At 39.9% G+C, this 24465-nt stretch overlaps 1 protein-coding gene across 9 annotated transcripts in view; it reads left to right on the top strand.

Moving 5' to 3' along the window:
* Positions 1-24465, top strand: part of PPP1R9A (protein phosphatase 1 regulatory subunit 9A) — a 124209-nt gene that overhangs the window by 46508 nt on the left and 53236 nt on the right. For all 9 annotated transcript variants that reach the window (XR_014943053.1, XR_014943054.1, XM_085538615.1 and 6 more), the window contains exons 3-5: positions 14945-15077; positions 15573-15693; positions 20413-20517. Coding sequence is in view for 7 of the 9 variants with exons in the window: in XM_085538615.1 (XP_085394741.1) it covers positions 14945-15077; positions 15573-15693; positions 20413-20517 (359 nt within the window). In the remaining 2 variants the exon portion in view is untranslated. The remainder of the gene's footprint in view (positions 1-14944; positions 15078-15572; positions 15694-20412; positions 20518-24465) is intronic.

The following is a 24465-nucleotide window of genomic DNA, read 5'->3' as shown; positions in this document are numbered from 1 at the left end:
AGATTACTTTAACACTGCTTTTAGAAGGCCTGCTAATCAATTAAAGTATTTCTAAACACTCAAGACACAGCAGTGTCTGATACCTTTTATGATGGTAGGCAAAGCATGCACAGTAAGTGCATGATTCAAAGTACTGTCACACAGGTTTCAGGTAGTTGGGTTTTATTTTAGTAAAATCTCCAGTTCTCTTCATCTGAATCTGCAACAACCATGTATTGATGGTTTATTTGGTAGCAAAACCATTCAGCCATTTGCATTAAAGTGTTATTTGGAAAGATAAAGCGATGAATGCCCTGCACTCTCCAGGATTGCAGGCGCAATTTAAAACTCAAGTGCCGTCCTTTTTATGGTATTTTCTGGTATTTTTTTTACCATTGCAGCATCTTGATTTTACGGCACCTTTTGCAATGGCTGTACTCAGACCTGTAGGGATTTTTGAACTCCAGAGAGGTGAGATTTTGCCTTTCATTTTTTTAACTAGAGGAAGGAACCTGTGTTAGATTTGCAGGTTCCTGTCTAAACTGCATGTAGGTTGGACTCAGGCAGGAGACCTGCACAGCTCGCATGTGGCTCTTCTGCATTATGTGTGCTGCTAATAGACAGGTCTGTGGCTGCAGCCATTCAGTTCAGTAATACAACAGCAAAAGCTTTTTTCAAATCATCATTTCATGATACAGTTTCAAACTCTTTATTCAGAACCAAACTGTCCTCTTATGTTGTCTCAAAATGTCAGTGTTTAATCAATAACAGCGCCGTTAAAATGAAACATTTCAAGATTAAAGTTTTACCAGCCTGGCAGACTGTTCCAACATCTAACTACGTCTTTATTTTCTCAATATCCGTATCTAAATCTCTCATTCAAAACAGTGGTTTTATTCACAGTTGTATCTGTAGGGGGGCAGAGCAGCTCAGGGCTGTTCACGCTTTGCACTGATTGTCTTTCTCATACCCAACTTGCCAGAGAATGTCAACTTCATTGCTTTTGCTTCTTGAGCTTGTGCTAATTTGGTTCATGGTACTGAAGAAGGGCTTCCAAAGATTGTTTTACACGGTTCTCTGTTTTTCTCTGTATTTGATCTACAAAGGTTTGAGCAAGAATTTTTTGATCAAAGAAAAAGGAGCCTTTCAGCACTGATGGATTTTCTTGAAATCATAACTGTAATACTAATGTAGCATTTTAGAAGATGTGCTCCTTAAAAACCCTGATCTGGACTTTTTTTTCTCATGTAGAGATTCTTAAAAATCACTGAGGTCTTACGTTTAAATACATTCTAGCAAAGTTCTGTAAGGTTAGTTTGCTGAGTTCCTCTGGTTGCTGATAGCTTAGGCACCAACCCCACCTTTGCCTGCTGTTTAGACCATAACAACAAATTAACATAACAATTCTTTCAGTGCCCCAATTCTTTAGAGATGTTTGTGTATGTTCTTCTTGTTTGTTGTTTCAGGTTGGGGTAACTATGAAAAGCCTGCTAAGATTATTGAAAGGCTTACTGCACTGGGTTTATAGCCTGTCATACACAGATTATACCCATTCTAATTTGTTGCCTGGAACGCATCCAGCTTCTGCTAAATGGTGTCTGCTTTACTTTAAAGAGAAGCATGCAGCTGTTTGCAGCCATAATACTGTGAGTTACAGTGAGGAACAGCAGTACCAGCTGTGTGGGAAATAACTGGTCAGCACTCCAGTGAATGCCTTGGCTTTGTTCTCTGTTCTGACATCATGGGGAGGGGCTCTGCCTTAGGTTTTGTCATTCTTCATTTCTGTAGATGATAAACAGAGCTTTTTCCTCCAGCACTTGGGTGAACCTGGACAGACAGCTAAACCTTGTAATTTACTTTCCCTCTCTAAGGTAGAATATTCATTGAGCTTAAGTTATTTCTGCCTGATGCAGACCAAGAAGTTGCATCTGGAAAACAAGGAGCTCAGAGCAGTCAGATCAGCTGCGAAGGCCCAGGAGTTTGTTGGCTACATACTTAGTTCTGTGGCCAGCATCAGGTGTGCCAGGGGCAGCAGGGGCTCACACTTAAGTTCGGATCTGTCTTTATGCTCACTAAGTGCTGTGTATGGATGTGGTGCCCTCCTACTGCTCTGCTCACGTGTCTCCATGCGTGCTGGGACTACTACAGACGTGCACAAGGAGATGTTTGGCCAAACCCAGAGCAGTAAAGCAAGGTGTTCCTGGAGGGAAAAACAAAGCAAACACCAAAACTCTGCAGAACAAAGCAAGACAGAAAACATGAATGTGCACGAGCACAGGAGTCAGGATTGTTTCCACTCCCATCCAATGGGGATGGTTCACGTTTGCTCTCCAGCGCATGGAGGTAATGTTGAAGATACCAACAGTTTTGTAGAGGCACAGCAGTAACAGCCCTGTAAAGCAGCACTGCAGAGTCCAAACTCTTTCATTGTTGGAGAGGTGCAGCAGTCCATACTGAAAGCTTCGGTGCCAGCAGCCTAGGCTCCACAAAGCTCTACAAACCCACTCCAAGAATGGATGGCACTAGGTGCTGTGCTTTGCATTTGGCTCTCCAGAATTTTCAGTCCACCACAGACTGCTAGGTAGGAAACATCTGCAAAATCAGTTCACACAGAAAATTTGAACACAAGGAGTGAAACTGCATAAATACTTCATGTGAGCAAAACTCATCATAGATTTGGTGTAGTTTCTGTGCTCATTTTGTTGCTTTCACACCGTAAGGGGTGGAATGAAAAGCAATCATAGAATAGACTCCGACCTCTTCCTCTTGGGGGTGATGACGTCAATTTGGGTATTGATTTCAAGGTAGTAATATCAGACTTTATGCCGATGTTGTAGCAAATCAAGTTGAAAATGTCCAAAAACAGCGTGGAATTGAGTCACTATAAATGTATTTATTTTGAATCCCCACTTTGTGGCTTTATTGCTGTAGTCTCATCCAGAGCTAGCATTATTCATTAATACCAGCTTATCCCTGTGATCCTTCTTTCTCTCTGTCTATTTGTTCAGCTGTACTGTATGCACACATTTGCAACCTTCTGTTTCTTTCTCAGTTAATACCATTTTTTAAATTGCACTTACAGCTGGTATGTTTGAACCAGTTATGCAGCCAGACCAGGGAACCAGGGAACCCCTGCTCTTGGCTTCTGTCAGAGTCTCTTCTACCATACATATCACATTAGGAGGCATTAGGGAGTCTAAACTCCTCTGGAAATAAAAACTGCCTGATTTTTGAAGCATTGGTGTTATTAACTGTAATGTAATACACTTTGTCTGAATGCTCAGTGGATAAACATTCTTTTGCTTACTTCAGGCAGTTTTACATCTTCCTAGGATGCAATTCATTGTGCTAAACAATGCGAATGTGAAACTATCATTAGAAGAAATGAAGCTGGCCAAAATGAGTTCTGCCTGCAGGTGCAATTAAGGGATTGGTAAGTCCACAATGTGAAGTAATTGAGTAGTGATCTGGCACTGAGACTGCTGCCTTGCACTTTACACTTAGAAGATGTTTACAAAACACAGCAAACGTTTTGCTGCATTACAGTGGCTTTTCCTTTAATCCTCTTAGCTTCTGCCTGTTTGTCCATTTTCATATACAAGCAATAGCATTAACCAGCAGAGCGGCTGGTTTTTGGTGGGAGTGGATGCAACACTCGTAACCAAGTCGATGCAATGCTGCACTAGTTGATTTCTTTTTTTGTTGCATGGCAATTCTCATGTGAATATAACAGTAGGGTAGCAAAGGCTTTATGTTCCTTCGAATCACAAGCATTTTAGTCAAAGTACAAAAACACACGCTAGTACTAGAAACTAAATACCCTCTGTAACATGTCAACTTCAAGCAGGGGATTATGTTTACCCTGTGCAGAAGGGCGGGTGAAGGGCTGCCTAATACCCACCGTCATACTTAAGCTATATTTCAACTCTTAAACCCTCTACTTAAGTAATGAGAAGTCTGTGTGCTGGCACTCTGCAAAGGAAGAGTGTAGCACATCTTTCTGAGTTTCTCTTCATACAGTATAACAGAATGTCCAGCATCCTTCCTATGCTGTGGGAATGTCTGTATGTTGCTAAGCCAATCTCAGCTGAAGAATTGGTTAAGTAAGAATTTTTAATTAAAAATATCCAGGCATTTCTTCTTCTGAGGTTTGTATTTGAATATAGTTATTATGAAAACCAATGATGAGAAAATGAGACAACGTTAGAGATTCAGAGAGGCTTTCACCAAGCATTTGCTTTCTCTTCCTTAGTCAGGCTAAGCTGTAAAGTCCTGTGCTGGTGGTGCTGGAGATCCATCTCCTTGGCTCATCCAGTCTTTCCTGCATCTGCAGCAGTATCAGTATCAGTGTGACTGCCAATTAGTACTTAACGCACAGTCTTCTAGGAATGAGACATTGCGCATGGGAGAATTGTAACCTTCTGGGTAGCTGCATCTTCGCACCTCTAGAAAACAGAATAGCATTTATACAGATAGTATAATGTAGAGAAAACTGGCACCAAGTCAGTTTCCTCTTGTTTCTTCCACCTCTACTCTCTTCACTGCTTGAAAGGGATAGGTAGCCCTGGGTACCAGTAGCATTGTGGCCATTCTTGTATAGCTTATAATATATCTAATAACTTCACAATAAAACTACAGTTGGATGAATTGTCTGTTCCGTTTCTTACAGAAAATCTTCTATTTTAATGTGCACGATTGCTTCTTTTGCATAGATTTTAGTCAAATTATTCTCTTAAAAGTTCTGACGTCTGCAAAGGAGTAAAATGAATTGCCTGTCAAATGTTATTTATGCAGTCTTATTTTTGGTGAATATACAGATTACCAAATGTATCTCCTCTATAAGAACGTTCTATGAATATTCAGTGTTTAGTTTCATTTGTTTGCCTTTGGGAGCATTTAGCAGCATTTGTACTCAGTGTTTGGGCACCGTGACTTCTCAACTGAGGGACTGATGGCAGAAGAAATACTCAAGTGTTGATTCATGGTGACATTGCTACTGTACAGCAGTCTGTACTAATTGGTACCAGAAACACTATTTATTCTTGGCCAGCTTGTGTGTCACGCTTGTGAAGGCAGAAGAAAAATAGCACCCTCGGTTACGATGTAAATTGGCAGTGATGTAAGGATCTGGAAGGAATAGTGCAGCAGATTCAGGAATAAATGCTTAGCGAAAGGAATTGGAACTTGGTGCTCTCCTGTCCTTTGAACTCATTCAGATGCAGAAGGTCTGGCGTGGAGGCTGTGTAGTGAGGGCTGTGCCATATTGTAATTAATTTGTCAGACTCGGTTCAGTACAAACATTTTCTTTTGCATGCTTATTTCCATATTCACAAATACATGGAGTTCTTGGACATGCTAGTTTGTTACCTTGGCAATAGAAGGTCTTGCCAAAGGAGTAATAAGTTATATCTGCTGTTGCATTTGCAATAAATTTTGTTCTTAAATATTCTTTCTGCTATTTTAATGATTTTTTACACTGTGTGGCTACAGATGTATGCTGGCAATTGCTTCTTCACTTCCCTGGGTAGAGAGATTGTCAGGGCTCAGACAAATGTGTTCACCTTGTCACAGAACAGGAGCAGAGTTGCAGTCGGACAACGCAGTTGAAGTTTACAGGTCAATATCAGGCTGTTGTTGGCAATAACCTGCTACATTGATGTACTGAGATCTCTCATCTGCCTGGGATGTGTGAAAAACATCTGGGCACCTGATGGAGCTGTAGGTGTCCCTGCTCATTGCAGGGGAGTTGGACAAGATGACCTGTAAGGGTCCATTCCAGCTGAAACCATTCTAAGAGTAGAAGATTTTAACAGCTGCAAAGTAAGTGCTTGTCAGTAACTGTCAGTAATACAAAGTAGACTTTAAAAAAAGGCAAAAAATAAATTAGATCTGAAAGTTATCTATGAAGTTTGTAAAACTTCAGTAGCCTCCTTTAGAATCATTTATAATCAGTAAGATGCTGGGAGGTCGCTTCATTTGTAAAGCACAAAACAATGAATATTCAGATGAATACTGAGATGTCTTCATCAGCAGAAAGTTTCAGTGCACCATGCTGTTTCTCCATTATTAAAACAAAACTGAGATGCAGCGACCTTAATAGCTATGGAAACAGTGAATTCCCTGTGAGTATTAGGACCAGAGAACTTTTCTAGGTTTCAGCAGGATGAACCTTGCAAAATGAGCAAGCCCAGTTCCTCTGTGTGCCTTTTGGCAATAGATAAGGTTGCAGTTATAGGTGTAACCTGTAGTTGGATGTTGAAAGCACGGAAAATGAGTTAAAAATTACACACACACACACAAAAAAACAGACAAGTATTCTGAAAATATGATAAAATAGTTTAGTATTTGCCATCACAAAGGAACTGTTTGTTTTTTATAGGGGGGTGCCATGGGAAAATAGCTGACATTTTTCCAGTGTTGCTCTAGAGGCGTATTTGCCTGCAACACCCTGAAGACCATCATTTATTGTGTGTGCAGAAGAGAAAGGAGCAATTTACCACCTCTGTTTCTCTTGACGTGCTGCATGTGCTCTCCACACTGTTCCACGCAGTCAGGGCTGTGGTGGCCCCAGAAGCTCTTCCTGAGGAAGCAGGCAGACCTGCCCTTCAGCAGCCAGCTCCATCTCAGTGTGTCACTGAGTGCTGCATCAAGGTGGCAAATGAGGACATGGCAGCATACAGGGAAGACCAGATTCTCAGATCAGCGTTGCATTTTTTATCGCTTGTTAAGTATCTGAGTATTTGTTTGGCTTTAAAAGGACCTGATCTTGTCAGGTCCCTGAATACCCTAAAAACATGAGAAGTGTGTGACGCAGGGCTGCGGTCACAGTGGTTTTCCATGGGGTTCAGACCAAACCTAAGTGAACACAGCATGGGAAAGTTCATATTCTGCCATTGCAATGTTTATTTTAGTTAAAGTTACAGCGCACAAGTGGTTCCCTTTAGCAAGATTTCACTTCCACGAGATGCACCCAATTGGAGCAGCTCATTCTTGATGCCCCATTTCAGGACACCCCATGCTTCCTTTCCTTCTCAGCCTCTACTTTTGAACTCCCTCACCAGCTGTTGTGGGGCAGGCTGCCTCTTTGCCTGTTTAGTTCTGTACAATCATTCACTGTGTTACTGGTCGCTCTTAGTCTGCCCGCCTTGAAGACATCTCATGTTTCAAAGCCTCTGAAAAAGAGGAGCGCTGCCTGGCAGTGAGCATGACTGTAATTAGCAGAGGAGCTGGAGATTATCGGTGTCAGGGTTGCATTAGAATGGGCCAGCGATACATGCTCTGTATGCAAAAGGAAGAGGCAAAGGCTTTGGAAAGTGCACCACAATAGAAAGAAATAGGTGAAGTCAGAGGGTATCTGTGCCCCTCAGGCTGGAGGCTGTGCTGCTGTTGGCCCGAGCTCTGCTGGCTCCTGAACAGAGCCCAGCAACAATTGGTGTCTGGAGAGCTGCACTTTCACAGCACTCCTTTGTAAGAACTGCAGAAAGGAGGGAGTCCCTTTATAAAGCACGAGCTATTTATAAAGTATTTACTTAGAAAAGAGCATCTTTAATCTCCTCACTGATCCTCCGCACTGTAACACACGCAACATTCGATGCTCTCAGTTGAGTGCCTGTTATTTATTACTTATGATTTTGACTTATTTTCAAGGAATGGAATTGTAGAAAGCAATAACGTGAAAACAGTATTTTCAGAAGATTTTAATCTCCTTTCTCATAAAATATTCATCTTCAGTGACAAAGTATTAGCCTCATCATGGTCAGGAAAATATTTTAGGTTTATTCTGTATTACTGCTCTGTAAGATTGAATCTTTATTATCTTTGGTTTTACCCGTCAGCAGCGGTGCTTACTTTTACCTCTTAATTATTCTAATCTATCTTAATTAAGAGTAACAGCGTGAAGTTCTCACATGGGGCTCACATCTAATTTCCAACAGCGGTGATTTTGTATTTTTCTGCTGTGTGGACAGATAGTTATGTAAGTGGTAATAAAATTAATACATCTGCAATATAACTAGTATGAAATGAATAAATAATAAATAACCTCTCCGATTGCATTAAATTGCTTAATAAAAACAGCTGTTGTAAAAGAAATCACACTTTAGAGTGAGCCTCAAGTAAGATGGAAGAAAATCCCATATGAACAGAAAAAAAGGGAGATTACAGAGCAATGGAAATCTGAACATTTCACCTTCTGTTTGTTTTAAAGCTGTTAAGAGTCCATGTTTTTGTGCTAGCATGTCCAAATTGAACTAGGTAGAGTTTTGGTTACATTCTAACAGGAAAAGGTGGGGGCTGAGGAAGGAGTCCCTGCTTTCCACACAAAATGACATTGGAGGAAGAGTTAGTGGAATTAATACCTGAAAAACAATGTGTACTTTGGAGGTGTGTTTAGGTATTTCTTTTAAATAGCGTAGTTTTATGAATGAAATTAATACAGTGGATGAACTGGAGAATGTTGACTCTGTGGCATAGCATTTATTAATGTATTTTTATTTAATGCTGTAATTCTATGAAGTCATTTTGACATTTCTGCGTATATAATTTAGTTGTTACTGCTGATTTTAGGTTACTGCCTGTATTGAGGAAAGTTTGACATGCTACAGATTTCACCTGAAATCGTAGCCAAGCAGAATTGTTTCAAGACTGTCTTGGTTAAAATGTTGTACAGTACGGGATGAGGAAGTAGGGAATAGGTTTGCTGGGCACAAGTGCTGCATGTATTGGGGTGCAGATCCAATGCAGCCATTCCTCCGCTGTCAGGGCAGGCGCTGGTGGTAGCGCAGTTCTCTCCTGTCAGTGCTGGGCTCAACACGTGGTATCTGTGCCTGCAGCAGGGACAGAAGTGTGTCTTGTATGTGCTTCTGATCCTCTGCCCAAGTGGAGTTTCTCTTTTGGAATGTGACTGCACAAACATGTATCGTGAACGCATCCTGTTTTTCTGTTGTGCACAAATCCTGATGGATGTTACAGAAGAAGAGAAGCCACTAGTTCCTGGGGAGCAGGATTCCCACCTCCTGGATTAGCTTCTATAAGAGCATTAACTAAAATAAGTCATGCCTTTAGTAAAAACTGGGAAATTTTATGTCTTGAAGATACAGGATAAAAATTAAAGTCAGTTTTAAATAGCCATTGAATAACTTAGAAGACAAGACTTGGCAGCTTGAACTATTTAAGTATGTGAGATTGCAGGGAGCAAAAGAAGGAGGAAAAAAAGAGTTTGGGGAGGGATTTGCTGAGCACATAAAACCTTACAAGTCTGCAATTAGAAGCCTGCTAGTAAGTAGGTAAAGCCAAAAGATTGCTAAGGTGCTACAGGACTGCTCAGGGAAGCTACTTGCCCTAATAGGAAAATTAATCCATGTTTTGTGTTGTTCACAATAAAGAAAAGTCCCCACATTAAAGTGTTTTCTTAAGAAGAAGGACAACAGATAAGTGAAATCTGTCAGACTCTCTGATGTTTTTCAAAAAGACTTTCCCTACATCCTCTTTGAGGTGAAGAATGTTAAACTATGGCTGGATAAAATGAATGGCCAGGCATCGCAGGTTAGGAGAGGAGAGCTGGGGCAGGTTGTTGCTTTTCATGTTACTAATGTCACTGTGATGGAGCCGTTTCACTCTGTTTGGGCAGATGGTGAAAAAAAATGTGGTCACAAAATTGATGGCGATGATCAGTGTGGGTGAAGTCAAAACCTACTGAAGAGTTGCAGGCCAATATGTCAGTGAAACCGAATCTGTCTATACTGGAGCAATAGGTGCTTTGTCAACAGAGACAATGTAGCACTGCTGGTGTAATGAGAGCTGTATTTGTATACTCTGCTGGGCTTTTGCAGACTGCAAAGGCTTACAGAGGGGATCTGAAGTTACACTGGAGTTCAGTGAAAATGTGTGCGCAGGACTCAGCAGTGATCGGAAAGGTGAAAATTATTAGGAAGTGCTGCAGTCATAAAATCTAGCCAAGAGGAGACCCAGTCATGAATATATAGGTAGTACTGCATGAAAGTGCTTGACAGATTTCCACCCAGCTATAAATAGTACAAATGTTTTAAATGCCATCGTGTGAAGATTTAAAAATGCTGGGGTAAGGGATTTGGAATGGATTATCGCTGCCTGATGCCGGCTGAGATGTGGTGGCATTGCTCCCAGGCAGTGCCACGGTGGCATTTCACCAGGCACTGTCCTTAGCACTGTGCCAGCAGCCAGCAGACTTGACAGTGAGTGTTAGCCAGCTGTTAGAAGACTGTCAGGACCTAATAGGTACCAGTTGTGTGTCCACAAATTCAGTAGTTTGTGCATGGCAGCAGTGGCTCCTGGCACTCTGTCATGTGTAAGAAGTGGGCCTCGTGGGGTTGACAAATCTGGGGCCGAGATACTTTTAGGATTTCAGAAACTAAAACATGCTGTACAGTTCTTTTTGCCAGTTTCGGGCAGTTTAGAACAGATATTTAATCCAACAAAGCTTTCAGAGGGAAAGCCCAGACTTGATTTTGGTAGTAGAATCTCTGTTTCTTTCAGTATTGTATCTGTCTGATTCCCATCTGTGTCTCATCCCTGCAGTCACTCCTTGGGAAGAGATGTCTCCTTGGTGCTTCCCTTCAGATGCGTGTGTGACAGTTGATGCCCATGTGGGCATCAGGGAGAGGGAAGCCAGGAAGGCTGAGGAAACTCCTCACTGTCTGTCTCCATCTTGCTGCAAGAAAGAGACCGTGTCACATGAGAAAACATTCTTTAAATAATATGGATAGTCGCCTATTTGGGACTTTGTCAGAGCTTCCTCTCCCCTTTGGAGATGTGAGATAGAGAGACTTCCAGGCAGTAGTTGATGAATGATCTGGTTTAGTATATTCAAAACAAAATAGCAACTGGCGGTGAAACAACTCTGAGATGGTTTGCAGCAGCCCTGGAAACATACCTGCTTTCACAGATGGCAGGGAGGTGCAATTGCTGGCTTTTGGAGAATTACAGACCTGAGAAGAAAGTATTGAGCATCATCCGCAGCTTGTGCTGCTTTTCTGAATGTCCTATGGCCAAATGGTGTAGGTAATATTTCCTCATTTCTTCCTAACAGGTACAACAGAACTGTTCAATCTCTGCAGTTATACAGTTTGATATTCTGGCTGGAACCATAATTAACAATAATATTGCTCTTATAGAAAATGTTTTATCGTTTCCATCCATGTCTACATTAATGACAAGCTCTGGATTTTCATCTTTTCCCAGAAAAAGGGCCAGCAAAAGGAAATTGTTCTCACTGTTGTAATAGTGAAGGTTTTCAGAGGACATGTCCATGGCGTCAGGCTTATTAGTGTCCTTTAGTGTTTATACCTTTCAATTTTTCCCAGTTTCAATGCAAGGCAAACAAGTTCATTTACTTGCAGGAGAAAATATATACAGAAAGGATTAGAACTGGGGCTCCCTGGATATGGACACTGCACCAAGTTTCATTCCCCCTGCATCAAAACCCTCTGTCATTATCTCTGTGGGATTTATGCTCTCATATGCCTTCCTGCCAAATACACAGCACACCCTGGGGACTTGTTATAAAAGACAAACTGTACTGTATTTTTGTAATTACTCGCCTTTCTGTGTCGAATGTTTGCAGAATAATGTTGCGTGGCCAAAAGAAGACTCCAATGGAGCTTTGCGGTTATTTCTGTGCTAAAAGAGTTGCTGATGACCCTTTCTGTGTCACATTAGTGAAGGTAGAAATACGTTCTATTAACTACAGTGTTTGAGAAAGCCAGCCAGTTCTTCAGGGTCTGTTTGTGTTCACACGCACATTTAGATTTAGTATCCCTTCAGTTGTCACCACTGTTGGTGGGTTTTCATTCTTGTGCTTTTGAGTGTTTCTGTAAATCATTGTAAATGTCAAAGGTGAATTCCCTGGAAAGTTGCTGTTTCTAAATACTCTTAAGAGTTACAAGTACAGGTTAAGATGATGTATTAAATATTCCTTAAGTAAGCTTTCTTTGACAGCTTAGTAGACTTCCCTGCAGTGGCTACTTAAGCAGTGTGAGTGCAAAACCAGCTCTATTAAATCAGAAGAATGGGAGATTTCCTGCAAATCTTCAGTGCTGTGCACAGCCTAGGAAACACAGTGGTGACAGACTTGGTGAAATAGGCCTACTTAAGCTAAGTATACTTGGTGGGTGAAAATATTTAACATGAGTATTTTTAGCAAGCTCAAATCTTGAGTGACAGTTCTCATGTCTGCATGGAACAAGCAGTTCGTGACTGTGGTGGATAGATTGCTTGAGAAAGAAGATTTCCAACCACAAATTTCTTAATCTTAACATGTTTAAAACAATGTTTAAAAGGATCAGTCATCCATTAAATGCGATCACGCAAAATGAGGTAAATGACAAATAACTGCCTCCTCATTTCTCCTCTAAAAACACACATTTGGGGCAGCATGCAAGTATGATGAGTTAATGCCAGGTAGGATAGATGCACTGACTTTTACCCTGATGTTATTGGTAATCCTACAGTCTCAGGTAAGGTAAGAGTGGTGTGATGTATTTGAAGACAGTGGTCACAGTATTCACCACTGCCACTATCATTAATTCCCTTCTTATTTGTAAGTATTCAGCCAAAGTAAGCAAGATCCAAACCGCCAACAAATGGGGCCAGTTAACATGATGAAAAAAGATCCAGAAATAAACATAATAATTTATTGATACGATTTTTCGCCATAATCCTTGTGCCCTGCAAGCAGTGTTTTCCTTCTCTTATTGCCATCCTCCATCAGCCGATGACCGCTTTTCCTTTTTCCTTGATAATGCCATCTCTGTTCCACAGTTGAATCACAGGTTTCTCTCACTGTGCTGATAAATCAGACAATCCAAGCTGTAATCTCACAGTTGTGATTTTTAACCTGTACTTGCTTTTGTGCTGCATTTCAGACCTAGAGGCTTTGTGGCCAATCCATGATAACTAGGGCTTGTTCATGATTATTCCTCTAAGTGTTCCAACCCACTGAGAAGCAGCGGGCAGAGATAGATAATATAACGTAGGCTTTACCTTGTGGAAAAGAGGTCTTTGAAAAGTGGAAAGTAACAAAAGACTTTTGAGAACTCCTCTCTCAGGCTGCTGAATGTACGCTCTCTCTTTTGTTTTTCCATTTTAACTGGCAGTTCAAATGCCTGACAGCATGAGTAGCACTTACTGCAGCATTTGGGGCATTTCCAATGTGCAGATTCACTTACTGCATGCAGGTTCACTTACTATGTCCTTTTCTAGACATCTAGGGGAGGAGGTCAAGGTTATTAGTACGTGTTGCCCATCACACGGCCAGAAATTGCATGCGGGTTTTGCAGGTTATTTTAGACCAAATAGTTAAATTTCCCAGTGCTTGTTTCTGCAGGAGTATCTTTTCTCTATCAGAAACATGCTGAAGCAGAGCAAAATGCACAGCAACATGGCTCGGTGTTTAGTGCGTGACCTATTTTCCTTATCTTTTGGATGTATATTTATGAAGGCCTCTAAGGATTATCATTTAGTTAAAACAATTTTTTTGTGCAACAATACTGCTAGAAATCAATGCGAGATATGCTGGGAGTTCTTGTAAAATGTTTATTATCTCAGTGTTCTTCAAAGACGTAATTTTTTATTGTTTCCCATTGATCTAAAATAGAGGAATTAAAATTTCCATACAGTACAAATATCTCTCCTGTTTCAGCAACTTTATGTAAAGCTGGGAGGTTTTTTGCAGCGGCTTTGTGAGAAGCGTAGTACAGTTACTATATTACATCATACTTGAATAGTATTTTGTATTGCAGTATTAGCACTTACATGGGGGTCTCTTCCTCCATTCCCCCACAGTATTTGCAAGGTTTCCTTAGAACTCTTTTAGTGTTTAGGTGATAGAAGATTCTGCCAAGCAAACCTGGGACAGATTCACCCTCTTTGGGACAGTGTCCTCTGGGCATACATTGCAAGCATAGCTTTGCCAAGACATCATTTAGAACTCAAAATACCCTCAAGCTTGTAGGCTTAGATGTGAGGTAGAAAGGCTTATTACTGGAAGAGGCACTTTTCAGACTCCACAGTGAATGTGAATCATTACTGTTTCTTCTTTTCCTCTCGCCTGTCACAAAACATCAGACTTAGATGGAAAGCAGGATTATTTGGTTTTAATTTGCTTTCAAGTGTGCATGAAGTGCAGCTGGTTTCAGGAATGGAGCCAGTTGGTCACTGCCTCTGTTGGGAGGCAGCAGGGTAGGAGCAGCTATAATCAGTGATGGATGGAATCTACTGGCAGTTGGTTTTCTAAAATCACTTTGCAGTCATTAGTGGAAGACACTCAGAAGAAATCTTCAAAGCCAAGAGAAAAGATCTGTGAAGAAAACCAACTCTGTCCCAGCTGAAACCAGGGCAGTGTTAAACTACTGCTTTAGAGCTGAAATAGAACTGTGAACATGGTTGGTTTTAAAAATACCCACTCTGTTCTCCTAAAAGTTAGTACATATTATAGAGCATGGTGTGTAGTGATACGCATAGGTGGGGTAAAAGTAGATGGAGAAGTCTTCAGGTCTGACTTTGGTTAGATGAATGCAAACTGTGACTTCATTAGGAATAAAGACTGAAACAGAGATTGTATACATATTTCAATGTATTTTGCTTTTTGTGTCTGTGAGTCATTGGCCATGATGCATTCTTAATAAGTTAATTATGTGTTTTAAATATTGAAATGGAAAATACAACTTGTTCAAGATTGCTTTCTGTATTTATAACCACAAACAATACCAAAAAAATCGTTTATACTCAGAATTGACCTTTGCAACACTATTTGTACTCTGTGTAAAAAAGCACAGATTTAAATACCTGAAGTTTGAATGAACAGGAGAATTTTGTCCTTAAAATCCTTCACAGACTTTGCAACAACACAGAAGAAAAACAGTAGCTATTTTCCTAAGTTGGCACTCTTTCTGAAGTAGGCAGTTGAATGATTTTTGATCTGTTTCCACAGGTTTTCAATACATACTCCAATGAAGACTATGACAGGAGAAATGATGAAGTTGACCCAGTGGCTGCATCAGCTGAATATGAACTCGAGAAGCGTGTGGAAAAGCTGGAGCTTTTCCCAGTTGAACTAGAAAAAGGTATGTAGTCTGCATTCCCCTTGCAGTTCATATGAAATCAATCTACGAGTCTGAGGTAGTCCACACACTTACACAGCCAATCTTGAGCTTCCTTGAATCCCCAGTAATCACCTTGGCTTTTTGGATTTCAGTAACTATTCATTAAGAAATTAAAGGCACAGTTGTGAAACATGCAGTTCTTTGTTTTTCTACAATAATTGTTTTGTGTCACTCCACTAACACATGATTTTATGATTTTATGATTTTATGTGATATTTTCATTCTTCATTGGAAAAATAAAAACCTTTGATTATTGTTCTGAGTTCCTCAAGGGGGCAAAGGTAATATTTTTGCTCGTAATTAATGCAGTCAAATAACAAGATTTTTAAAGAATCAAAAGGAATTAGCATTGTTTCATGGGAAATCACGAGGAAACAAAGCATAGATGTTTACCTAACAAATAACTGTATAAAATGAAATTTAATGAGTTTCTGCTTTCACTTACCTCTTTCACAGATGAAGACGGACTTGGCATTAGCATTATTGGAATGGGAGTTGGAGCAGATGCAGGCCTTGAAAAACTGGGAATATTTGTCAAAACAGTAACAGAAGGAGGGGCAGCAGAAAGAGATGGCAGGTAAAGGAGATTCAGTATTTGGAAACTTTCCCAGTGTTAATTTTTTGTGAATTATGATTTCCACAGGAAGGAACTGTTAGCTAAATGTATATCGTGGTATCAGAAAGCAGTACAATTCTGAGGCTATTGGTAATGTTCGGATACCTAAGGTGGTGTATGAAAATACACTATTTTGGTGCAAAGGTTAGACTCTTAAGGAAGAATAGAGTTGCCAAGGATACACGTTTGTGGCTACCTGATAACTGAGGTGCTTTAGCATGAGCAAAGCTGGAGATTCCGCATTGTACATCACTGCTGATGGTAGTTTTAAATGATTTTGATCTCCCACATGCTCTTTCGGCTTCAAACTGACTTTAATCAATTAGGGCTTATGAAAAACAGTTCTGCTCAACATGTGATGAGGAAAACAGTTCAGTATTTCTGTGCAATTAACTTTTATTAATTACACCTCCTTTTAAGCTTACTAGCACATAGTGTCACTTTGCATTTCTAGATATGCATAATGTTCAAAATTCGGTTTTTACCCTTACAGGACCAAAACTACATTACTTGATTCAGTAGAAATCGGCAGCATAAATCTTTCCAATGAATAAATGGGTTAGGTTTTCAGTGCTCATGTAAAACCTGACTGCTTCTAAAATTGCTTCTTTGGTATGTGCAGTTCAAAGAATTCCTTTTGAACATATGAGGGCTGCACCAAAAGTACTGCCTCCTATTTTAATATGCTGGCCTAGAACAGCAGAGGCAGCTGTTGGCGGTATGGCAGTAGAGGCTGAACCTTCCCACCAGTATCTGTTTTGTCGCCACATGAAAGATGGCAGCAGAGGGACTGTCTGACATGAATGGTGTCCGATGTGGAAATGTGTATGAAGCAATGGTGAGGAACTGAATTCCTCTTTAACAATGAATGCCTGTAACTTGTCATCCCGTGCAGACTTTGGATGTAGTATGTACTACCCATACCGCATACTTTAAAATACCAGGTTTCTGCTGTGGAAACCCTATACAAATTAAATCAGCACTCTCTACCTGTTGGGAGTTTACAGAGTTTAATAACATTGCTCGGAAACCATTCAAGTATAGCTTCTTCCAGTCTGGGCTTTCAGTATCTCTACAGATTTTGGCAATAAGACCCCAGCTTGAAGGCCAAGTACTGATTTATCCCAGGCTTAAAAAATTAGGAAGGGAAGTAAAGATGCTGACATCTCCGGATGTCATGAATTCATTCATTACTTTAAATTTAAGTGAATGTTTATTCTGAAAAATATGCTTGACCTCAGCCAAAAGGCATTAAGCTTACTGCTGGCATTCTGTGTGAAATTCTCTGTTTGAAAATCAGAGTAGCTCGCACCTGGTCTCTGATAATGTGTATTTTCTGTTCCTCTCATTATTCACGTGCCTTGAGTGGGCTCCAGAAGTTAATGTTCAATTACAAGTCTCTTCTTTCTTTGCCCTAGATGGCATCTGAGAGGAGCTTGTCATCTGAGAAAAAATGATATGTTTCTTTGGCTATTCTAATATTTGTGCTGGTTTCCAACTGTATGAATGTTCAGTCAGCTGAGAAATAGCCCTCTCACTTTCTTTTTGAGAGCCTGACCGATCATTCACTTGAGAAGGGGATACGTAATCCTTTCAGTCAGGAGCAGCCAGTTCTGTCATAAAGTGCATCAACTGTAAAAGGTCCTGTTAACTTCATCCCTTTGAAAAGCCTAGTTAATCATTAACACTGATAGCGAATCAGAGTCTCTGAACAGAAAATACAACTGTTTCTCAGCAGTTGGATCAGATATTCTGAATTACTTTACAGCAATCTTGAAGCAGGCTCTCTGAAGCTATAATTTTCAGCATTACAATGTCTGTAGGATGATGCCTATCATGCATTGAAAGACCCATCAAGTCATGGTATAAAGTACTTGGAGACACAGAATCTGTACAAAAGTGTTTCTCAGTGTTTGAACACCACTGGATTGATTCAAGCTGATATAAACAGGTAGCATTCAGCTGTCGTATTGAAAGGTATTGTGTGGTAGTATTTAACCAGGGGCAGTGCTTTGAAAGAAATCCAAATGAAAGCACGCTAATAAGTAATGAGAGATTATTAATAGTGTGTAAAAAGTAAAGTCAGTCATGAGATTGAATAAGAAAAATCAAACCCTTTCTTGGTCAGTGTGATAGCTTGTTCTTTCAAATGGTTACAGCGATGAGTCATTTTAAAGTATTTTGAGAAGATCAAGAACAACTGTTTTGAAACATTACACAGTTACTAACGTGAAAAATACTCTGAACTTTGCCTCTGCATAGGTTATATTTTTCAGTTCATCACACAGAGCAATAATTATGCAAGTATTTATTTGACTTCCTTTGGTTGCACTTCACAGAACTGCTGGTTCACATAGGCCGAGCCATTAGAAAATAATTGTCAGAAGAATTACCAATTTAGTTAATGATAAAAGCAGTTAAGCCTTTCTAATCTGGGCTTTGCCAACACGAGTCTAATTCTTCTTTCATGTTGGAAATTAGATTTGAGGGGAAGGAAGCCTAGAGCTGCAGGTGGAGGGGGCTGTGGAGGGACGGATGTCCAGAGAACAGTGCTCTGAGGACATTTTGGCCTATAGAGTGGCTGGGCTTGTCTGGCACTCAGCCTGCACAGAGGGATAGGGCCAGGGTCTGAATACAGGGGAAGCTTCAGGAGGAATGGGGCTGGAGAGTGAATGCCCAAGGAGAAGGGAGGCTGCCTGGTGAGCGTGGCTGTGGGGGTGTTTTAGCCTGAGCAGCACTGAATGTACACAGCAACAGACATGAAACTTCTTTTTGAATTACATGTAATTATCCAATTGGCTAATAATTATCTTAATTGTATGTTGTGTGATATATATGCTTGTTTATGTATAATTAAAATTTGTCTATGTATTGAAAGAGGCAATGTTCATAAAAAGAAAAGCTGGAATTGAATGTAGGAACTGTGCAGACAGGGAGATACAAAACACCCAAAGAACAAATGGAACCAGAGTCAATCACAGTTGATCAACAGAACTGCAGACAACAGCTCTCTAGAATGATATTTCATCACTTGAAATACTGTGCTGTGCATCTGTATGAAGAATATAGTGCACTGCATCATAAAGTATGCAAAGAGTGGGAGCTGAACTACCTTTACAAAGGAATCTGTTTCTTCCCCCTTTAGTTTTCATGCAAGAGAGTGACAATTCTCTCCTCACTGAGCAGCAGCTTCTTTGGTTTTCTTTCTTGGAACACCTGCAGCCATCTGACTGCAACTCGTTATGCTAAATTGCAAGAAAAATATTTAATTTTATATGGTATTCAAACACAATAGATGTGAATATGATACGTGTATTTGTTAAATGCATGCATGGTTAAATCGGAATTCTCAGATTAAGATGCTTGACGTGGTTTTTAAGATAGGAGTTTGCAGGCTTTGTTTTTTCATGGTTTCCTATGTGCAGAAAGGAGATCCTGCCCAGATCACGCTGGCATTCTGTGATGTGAAGCCTCCAAAGCATAAATCTTTTAATTCTTACCTCGTCAGCAGAATCACAAGAACTGGAGATACTATAAGAACATATACAGAGCTGTAAAGCATTGCCTCAGATTTGACAGTAAAATTAGTTCCTCAAGTCAGGACGCTTCAGCCCCTTTTAAAGTCTCTGCTGTGAAAGGTTGCCTTTAAAAGAAATGGAGGAGATACTGAGGTGTTAAACAGTTTAGTTAATTTCATGTCTGTGTTTTTTTCAAAGCTGTTTCTCGACTCCTTTACAAACTGTATTGTTTAGATAAGTAATGTCTAGATAAATAATGGAAAATTGTACATTTCAATTACTTATGGATGCGAGGTTTTGCTTTTGTATTGTAATTATTTTTGAAAGGAGAGGAATTTCTGTATCAGCAGAGGACAGTTTAATATAGCAGTCTTCCTTCCAAATGTTTTAATCTAGATAATTCTCATGCCAAGTCTTTGGGGACTTCATATCAGTGCTCATTTCAGATAAAAGCAGCATTTTTTTAAATTCCTCCTAACTTCTGCATCAAGCAGTGTATCAACTGTAAACAAGTATTTCAGACAGATAGTCCTTGTTGAAATAGTCCAAGGCCTTATTGTATTGTGCCCCGTGATTGCTCTTACATTGGGAATACATCTTTTTGGAGCAAGATAGATGAAATATTTTAAGAGAGTAGGTCACAATTAGATCCAATGCACACGCTCTTTTCCCCACAGATGGGCAGGTTGTTTTAGTTAAATATCACAGTTTTTTCCATTAGTGTGAAATACCAAAGCTATGTCTTATGCTGTTTTCCAAGATTGGCTTCGGAAAGAATGATATAAGAACAGTTCAAGTTTCTCATTTAATTTAAGTCATATGACAAAGGCAGGAATTTGTATTGCTGTGTTTATACAGAAGGAAAACAGTTGGATGATTGAAGCTGTAATGGTTACTTTGAACCTGGATTTATGACGTATGCAAACACAGATAGTTTTTTCATTGCTTCCTTGCTAGTGTTTCTTAATATTTGCCAGTATTTCAGATGGTACAGTCCCAATTCAGGAAGAAAGTCTTTTGGATTGTGTGATTATTTACCTTAATCATGTTATGATTGAGTTTTTTGTTCAAAATCAAACTAAAATCTCTGTATGCTGAGTTTAGCTGAAAATATGCCAAGAACTCCATAACTTATTTACATATTTCTGTTTTTCCCTGAAAGGATCCAAGTGAATGACCAAATTGTGGAAGTTGATGGCATCAGTCTGGTTGGCGTTACACAAAATTTTGCTGCAACTGTTCTTAGAAACACCAAAGGGAAGGTCAGGTGAGTATTGGAGAAGTGAAAAATAACGGTGATTGAGTGCTTAAGGTTACCTGACTTCTCTCACAGGAGAATCCGTCTATTTAGGTAGAAGCAGATATTTTTTGTGTCTTTGTCCCTTCTCTGCTGGCTGTGGCGCTGCCCCAGGGCCTGAAGAGTAAGGCAGTGAGAACAGCGCTGCACCCAGGTGCAAGCTTGGCAGGGGGGAGAGGATGGTATTGGGGGCAGCAATCCTGAGAGCTGCTGGTGTGGGGAAAGTAACAGCCCTGTATTGGTTCACTGTGTTGCCCCAGTCCCTACAACATCTCTGAATTTCTGTCTCCATACTGTGCTTAACTGAGATGCATCACTGCAAGTATCCACAAAATGCTTAACAAGCAAGAAAATGAGTGTGAATGTAAGACCATAAAATGTTTGCAAATGTGTGAGAACGTTTCCCGAGAAATGAGCTGTTGAGCCGTTTAAAAACATATTCTCTCTCATAGATTTTCTGTTTAATAGCTTGTTAATTTCATCAAACATTTAACTGTGCAAAATAATTACAGAAATAGCTTCGGCTTATTGCAAATCAGCAGCCTTTCTATAGCCACCCTTCGGTTCTCTCTCCAAATCCTCTCTGATGAATACAGCCGAATTCTTCTGAGTTCAGGTTTCACTTTTGAATCACGACTGAACTGCTGGATGCAATAGATGCAGCTCCCACAGCCAGTGATGTTTCATGCTGCTGTGCAGGTTTCCACAGAAATTCCGTGGCTGTTCCTTTACAGCATTAAGGAATAGTACTGAAATCTGAATTCTCTAAAGAACTGTGGAGGTGGTTGATCAAGGTTTTACCAGAAGGAAGTTATTTGGGAAAGAAAACATTCAAAACAGTAGTGTAATCACAGGCAATATATTTTTTGTGTAACATTTACAGTCGTAGCTGTATCAGTTTTATTTCTGCAAAGACAGAACATATGCTGTGAGTTTACCTACTGACTTGAATACAAAGATGAGTATCAACTTTATTAGGTTTCTGCAGAGTTGAGAAGGCTGAACATAAAATTCTTATGACAGAAAATAATGAATTCCCATGTTTCGGTGCACAGAACAAATGTGACTGGATTTTGTGTTTGATGTTTCAGCTCCAAAAATAAAAAAGAAAAAAGGAAAAGGAAAGTTCTGACCTAATCAGCTTAATCTGTGTCATTGTTATTGAACAAGTTACAGAACAGAATACTTTCCTCTATGGAAAAATAATGGATTTGGAGAAAAGAAGAAATGTAAAATGATTTTCATGCAGAATGCTCCCAGAATCTTCTCATGGGATATAAATTACAGTCAGACTGGTTGCAGTCTAGGCCCCTTCGTCATAAAATAACATGGCACTAAAAAGTGTTTCTCCGTTGTTGTTGAGCTCCTGTTGCCAAGCTCACTGGGCATCCTGTGCTCAGGGATCACTGGCTTCTGACAGGTCTCATTTATCAAGGAGAGATGTGTGAGTTGCTGCATCTTTCCTTGTGAGTAAGCTTCAGATATTGAGATTTCACAGGAAAAATGTCCGTATGCATTGGTATCACAACAACGCTTAAAAGCAAAAAGACTTTATAGATTATAATGCAAAATATAAATGAAATCAGGATACTTAGACTGTTAAATATTATTAAATAAAATGGAAGTCAGAAGGATCTGTATGCACACTGACGTGCGTGAGCAGCCTTTTACTAATTTATACATAATTAGACAAAAGAAACGAGTTTGATGCAACTTCCTCTGGTTTTAGCTACTCAAAATTATATATGGTTCCAGTCAGCTTTCATTTGGGGAGATAGAGAATGCAGGATGGTTTGGTGGTGGTGTCTTTTCTGTAGGTTTAAATATTTGCTTGTTAAGTAAACTAGAGCTAACATTAATTAATTTAGATATGACCAACAATTACGTATTATCTTGATGACTGCTTTTCATCTTCTGTATGATACAAGGGCTCTGCCTGCTGTGTGTTTCGTGAAGAGAATGGTCATTTTCTGTCAAATCCTCATTCCCACGTATACCTGTGGAATAGATGAGATGGAAAAATGGTATATCTCCACTGTCTGTGAACCAGAACTTTGGGAGCAGCAGAAAAGAGTCTCTTGGGCGGAATCCCTCACATGCCCCCAGCCTTTAGCTCCTGCCTGTCTGAAGTGTGAAGAGCAGTGCTAGTGACCTTTGAATGCAGTCATTTTCTTAGTAGCTGCCATTAATGATCCATGTCACTGGGGGAGGCAGGAGTAGTGGAAAAGGTTGTTTGCAGAGCTATCTCTGGAAAAAAAAGAGAGCAATAACCTGCTATATAAATACCTGCTACCTTTCCTTCTGCAGGTGTCCTATCTGAACTACAAGTGTGCAGGCACACACCCTAATTCACACAGCTTAATTCAAACCAAGGCAACTTCCTGAATCTGCCCTTCACTGGAGAAATCACACACACACACTTGTGTGCTATTTAACAGTGTCAGAGTGATGGGTTTTACAGAATTGCTTTAATAAGCATAGTTATCTTGGTGATTATTGCATGAACTGCATGTATCTTTCTTCCGCCTCGTATCCTGTACACAGACAGATATGTGCATTTCATTGACATCACCTTCTGCTTACAATCCAAAGTATTACTTATATGCAATCATGTTACCCTGATTCTAGGCAGAGTGCATACTAGTTTTGGTAGGAAAGTTTATTATATGTGATCAGTTGCAAGGACATTCAAGAGAACAACAATAATGCTAGTTCTCGATACTTTGCAATCAATACCTCTTCAGGAAGCTTGCATAATACCAATACTTAGTGACTTGTTTTTCTCCTTTGATCCTTCAGAACATTTTGAATGATCCTGACAGTGGAAGCCATTGACCTAGAATAGATTTTGCAATGTTTCTGACAGAAAAATTTATCCAAACTGTCTGTAGCTGACACAGTAAGGAATCTGTGAAAATGGAGACATGACTTTTACCTTTTGAACTGTTCTAGTTGAGGGGGAGGGGGAAAATGAGCAAACACAAGCATCTATTATTATCTTATCCACTGTTTGGAGTACTGAACTGTTCGGGAGGGTTGTCATTCCACGACAGAAGGCCATTGATCTCACCAATTTGGCTTCTCCGCTAACAATTAATTCCTCAGTTCTTTCTCATGATGTTTTAAAGGAAGATAATCAGCACCCACCAGATGGACTCTGGTAACCTATGAAATGAAGAAAGGAGAGAGTTCTCCTGTAATCCCAGCTGGCAATCAGCTTCTGTGTTTAGGGCTGAGAATTAGTATCCCCGTGACTCTAATCTGGCAAATACAACTATGAATGCTATTTTAATTCATGTAAATATCACTTTTTTTACAATTTTAACTGTTTAGTTTACTAATATCTTAGTGTATTTCAGAATTTCATTATATAAAGGAGGGATTTTCGTTTGAAATTTGTGTTCTTTCTAATTCTGTTGAGTGTCGTCCCTGCTCTGAGATTAATGGAGCAGTTTGAGGGCAGCAGCAGACTAATATCACTAACTGTTCTGTACATCTTCTGACCCATTTAGGATCTAATCTGTCAACCTGAGGTTAGCAAGTGGTGCCTTCTATCATAAAATACAGAGAGGCATCTTGACAGTGGTAATCCTATCCTGCTGTGGTGATTCTCCAGGTTATTTTAGCTCCTAGTTTGCTTGTTCCTCATGGACTGTGGTGATGAGTAGCAGGTCTGAAGTTCTTTGAAGTTATTTCTGAGGTCTTGATCATGCGTGCCTTTGCTCTTCCTCCATTTTTCACTGTAATGCAAGGGTGTTGGGGACTCTAATGCCATTGTCAGAGAAAGTTCATATAGAAAGTTGTGTGCTTCCATGGAGGCTTTTTCTTAAACACAGTGCCCCAAGAGAGAAAACCTAGTTCTTTAACAGAGAAAACCATCTTTTTACCATGAGTACCTAACATCAGTCCTTCCTAGGT

The sequence above is a fragment of the Coturnix japonica genome, chromosome 2 (genome assembly GCF_054131305.1).
Source record: "Coturnix japonica strain WE chromosome 2, WE-NBRP24, whole genome shotgun sequence".
Taxonomy (NCBI): Eukaryota; Metazoa; Chordata; class Aves; order Galliformes; family Phasianidae; genus Coturnix; species Coturnix japonica.
This window is presented reverse-complemented; position numbering and strand designations above follow the sequence as displayed.